This window comes from Dipodomys ordii, unplaced genomic scaffold (genome assembly GCF_000151885.1).
Source record: "Dipodomys ordii isolate 6190 unplaced genomic scaffold, Dord_2.0 Scaffold53, whole genome shotgun sequence".
NCBI lineage: Eukaryota > Metazoa > Chordata > Mammalia > Rodentia > Heteromyidae > Dipodomys > Dipodomys ordii.
Window position 1 is genome coordinate 5,120,003 of NW_012267269.1, and position 4,481 is coordinate 5,124,483.

The 4,481-nt window shown below is 39.3% G+C and overlaps 1 protein-coding gene across 1 annotated transcript in view; it reads left to right on the forward strand.

Moving 5' to 3' along the window:
• Dennd4c (DENN/MADD domain containing 4C) overlaps nucleotides 1–4,481 on the forward strand; it is a 105,505-nt gene that overhangs the window by 21,373 nt on the left and 79,651 nt on the right. The window contains exons 5-6 of the mRNA XM_013020762.1: nucleotides 1,119–1,185; nucleotides 3,345–3,403. Coding sequence (XP_012876216.1) covers nucleotides 1,119–1,185; nucleotides 3,345–3,403 — 126 coding nt within the window. The remainder of the gene's footprint in view (nucleotides 1–1,118; nucleotides 1,186–3,344; nucleotides 3,404–4,481) is intronic.

Below are 4,481 nucleotides of genomic sequence, written 5' to 3' on the forward strand. Positions count from 1 at the left end.
GCTTTTTTCTTTTTGCTTATGTGGTGCTGAGGAATCAAACCCAGGGCCTCAGGCATGCAAGGCAAGCACTCTACCACTGAGCCACCTTCCCAGCCCCAAGTGGTCATTTATTTAGATTAAGAAAATTCTTTGAAGTGGCACTGTGGCTCAAGTGGTAGAGTTCTAGCCTTGAGCAAAAGAAGCTCAGGGACAGCACCCAGGCCCAGAGATCAAGCCCCAGGATCAACAACAACAAAATAAATAAAAATTCTTGTAAGGTACTGGTGGCTCACGCCTATAATCCTAGCTACACAGAAGGCTGAGATCTGAGAATTGCGTTTCAAAGCCAGCCTGGGCAGAAAAATCCTCATGAGACTTTTTTTTTTTTTTACTTTAATAATGTATTAAATATTTTATTTAAATATAGCAAACACCTTTCTATTATTCCAATAAAACTTCAAATTACTTGCAAGCAATCTATGTACAGACTTATCTCCCATTAACCACTCAAAAACTGGAAGGGGCCCTGTGGCACAAGTGATAGAGCACTAGCCGTGAACACGAAGAAGCTCAAGGAAAGCATCCATGCCCTGAGTTAAAGCCCTACAACCACCACCCCCCAAAAAAAATTTTACCCTTATTCATGAGTTTTAAATAAATAGACGTGTCATAACTTGGATATTATATAGTGCTTTTGTTTTCTTCTCTTTTTTTTTGTCAGTCATGGGGCTTGAGCTTGGCCTGAGTGCTGACCCTGAGCTCTTCAGATCAAGGCTAGCACTCTAGTCCTTTGAGCCACAGTGCCACTTCCAGTTTTCTGGTAGTTAATTGGAGATGAGTGTCATGGACTCCTGCCTGGACTGGCTTTGAACCCAATCCTCAGATCTGAGCCTCCTGAGTAGCTAGGATTATAGGCTTGAGCCACCAGTGCCCAGCTGGCTTATTTTCTTTTGAGATAAGTTTTCACTATGTAGTTTAGGCTGACCCTGGACTCACAATCTTGCCTTAGTCTTCTGAGTGCTGGGATTACAGGTATATGCTACCACGCCCAGCTATCACTAGTGATATTTAAGATATGTTAAAATCCTTGATAGAGTTTATGAAAGTAATTATGTTTTTTATTTCATAATCTTTCCTAGGTACATTTCACATTTTATGCAAAACATCCCTTTTCCTTCAGCACAAAGACCAAGAATACTTGTACAGGTAATTAAAAAGAAATGTACTTTGAGGGAGTTTTGCATACATTTTATTCCAGTCATTACAGAAAGGATTCTCATAACCCTTTGAGGTGAACTAGTATGCATTCATTATGTTTTTAAACATCCTGTATTTAATAGCTTTATTGGGGAGCCTTTCTTATGGAATTTTGGATCCCTGACCTACAGAATTGTAATAAGTTGTTGTTGTTGTTGTTGTTGATCATGGGGGCTGAACTCTGGGCCTGAGCGCTGTCCCTGAGCTCTTCAGCTCAAGGCTAGCACCCAACCTGTAATAATTTTTTGATTTGCGACATTGTCATCATAGTTCATAAAGCCCATTCATAACCTTATGTAGCTAATTTTAGTAATATAAACTCTCAGGTTATGTTATGGTCATGTTCTTAATATCAGATTGACAAATATCAGTATGAAATAAACTGTGGTTAGGAGAAACTGAAACAGTCTATAGCAATTCTCACATTATCTGGAGGGAATTCTTTATTTTTCTCTGTAATAAATGGCAGACCTCAAAAAAGTGGAGGGAGGAAGGGTAAACAAATGCAATTGTACTATTTGGTATACACTATATGGAAAATGACCTATGTAACTTGTGGGCAGAGATGAGACGGGGGGAAACTGGGGGAAAGCAAAGGAAGGGGTAACATTGTCCAAAAATAGAAATCTGCTCATTGCCTAACTTATGAAGTGGCAACTCCTCTGTACAATACCTTAATAATAACAAAATTATATTTAAAAATAAATAAATGGAGCTGGGCACCGGTGGTTCACGGCTGTAATCCTAGCTACTCTGGAGGCTGAGATCTGAGGATTGTGGTTCAGAGCCAGCCCAGGTAGGAAAGTCCGTGAAACTCTTATCTCCAATAAACCATTAGAAAACTGTAAATGGTGCTATGGCTTAAGTGGTAGAGCGCTTGCCTTGAGCTGAAGAATGTAGAGACAGTGCCGAAGCCCAGAGTTCAAGCCCCAAGACCAACCAAAAAAAAATACATACAAACATATATGTATATATAAATGGGAGGTCTTTCACCTCGGTGGCTCCTACCTATGTAATCCTAATTCCTCAGGAGGCTGAGATCTGAGGATTGTGGTTCAAGGCCAACCCAGGCAGGAAAGTCTGTAAGATGCTTATATCCAGTTAACTAACAAAAAAACCAAAACAGACCTGAGCTGTGGCTTAAAATGGTAGAGCACTAACCTTGAGCACAAAAGGTCAGGGACAGTGCCCACACTCTGAGTTCAAGCCTGCGATTGGCACCAAAAAAAAAGGCAGACCTATGTAGATACATAGCTTCTTACATACATAACTTGCTAAGTAAGATTAGTATAGGATGAACAGGTCTGAACCTATTCAGAGATGTGATTCCATGGATTGCTTGCTTGGATAGAAAAGTTGCTGAATTTTTTTTTTTTTTTTTTTGTCAGTTGTGGGGCTTGAACTTAGGGCTTGGGCACTGTTCCTGAGCTCATTTGCTCTTACCACTTTGAGCCACAGTTCCACTTTTGGTTTTTGAGTTGTTAATTGGCAATAAGAGACTCAATGGGAACTTTTCTGCCCAGGCTGACTTTGAACCATGATCCTCAGATCTCATCCTCCTGAGTAACTAGGATTACAGGTGTGAGCCACTAGTACCTGGCTTGCTGAATGTTTTACTTCACATTTTTATACTACCTCCTTTTGCATACTCTCTTTGAGTAGCAATGGTGTAAAGAAGCAAGCTATTTAATACTTCTCTAAGATATCTACATTATATATGATAGGATTGAGTCAGATAATTGTTGATCTTGAAAGTAAGAGGAGAAAATATTAATATATACAGAACAACTACCAAATAAAAGTACATACTAGTCTAGGGAGGAAATAAATTTGAGATTTTTCTAAAAAAAAAGTTACTACAAACATTTTAAGTAACTGAGTTTTAGTCAGTACAATTACTTAAACTGCATTCAATCAGATCTCAAATTAACCTTTGAAAAGAATACAAGTACTTTTAATTGTTTACAAATACCTCTAAGTAAATACAGCTATCATTTTACATATTAGTTTCAAAAGTAAGTCTTGCTACTTACTTAACTATTTTCCATTGATCTGAATATTTAGATTTCAAAAATGGTTTTGTTAAATTACTTTTTTGTTTCTTTCAGCTGTCAGTTCATGATGCATTAATATTATCACAGCCTGTGTCTACACCTTTGCCACTAAGGTAATTTATGGTATTTATTTTTCCCTTTCTTTGGGGATGAGAGTGCCAGGAATTTGAACCCAAGGCCTCTTAAGTGTCCAGCACAAACTCTTAACGCTGAGCCATATCACCATCCCAATTATTGGTGTTTATAGTGCTTTAAAATGCTTTAGGGGTTACGATGTCAGAGTTAAGTGTGTTATTTTGCAAACTAGGTAAGGCTATTGCAAATGTTTCTAAGTTTGGATATATGGAATAATTCTCTTTTCATATCCTTCCTTGTCCCATATCTAGTTCATAACTAATGTTCAAAGTGTACTGAATTTAATTAGGCAGATACTGTGAATCTATTTACTTTTCCTCACATGCATCATTAGTCTATACTGGAATGTCTGCCTACCTGTACTGCTTTATTATTAATTGATCCTTTTCCTTTCCTTGCCTTCAATTCCTTCCTTCCTTCCTTCCTTCCTTCCTTCCTTCCTTCCTTCCCTCCCTCCCTCCCTCCCTCTCTCCCTTCCTTCCTTCTTTGCTTCCTTCCTTCCTTCCTTCCTTCCTTCCTTTCCTTCTCTTTCTTTCTTTATTTTTCTTTCTTTCTTTCTCTCTCTCTCTCTCTTTCTTTCTGTCTTTCTGTCTTTCTTTCCTTTGTCATGGGGCTTTAAGTCTGGGCTGGGGTGGGCATTGTCCCTGAGAGCTTCAGCTCAAGGTGAGTACTCTACCACTTGAGCCACAGTGCTACTTCAAGGGTTTTCTGGTAGTTAATTGGAGACAAGAGTCTCAGGGACTTTCCTGCTCAGGCTAGCTTTGAACTGTGATCCTCAGATCTCAGCCTCCTGAGTAAGATTACTGGCATGAGCCACCAGCGCCAGGCTTCTTTTTTTAATTTTAAATTATTGTTATTATAAAGTTGATGTACAGAGGGGTTACAGCTCCTTCACTACCATCACCACTACTACTACTTTCTTTTCCTTCCTTCCCTCTCTCTCTCCCTCCCTTCCTCCTTCCCCCTTCCTTCCTCCCTTCTTCCTTCCTTCCTTCCTCCCTTCTACCTTTCCTCCATTCCTTCCTCCTTTGCTATACTGGGGCTTGAAGTCAGGGT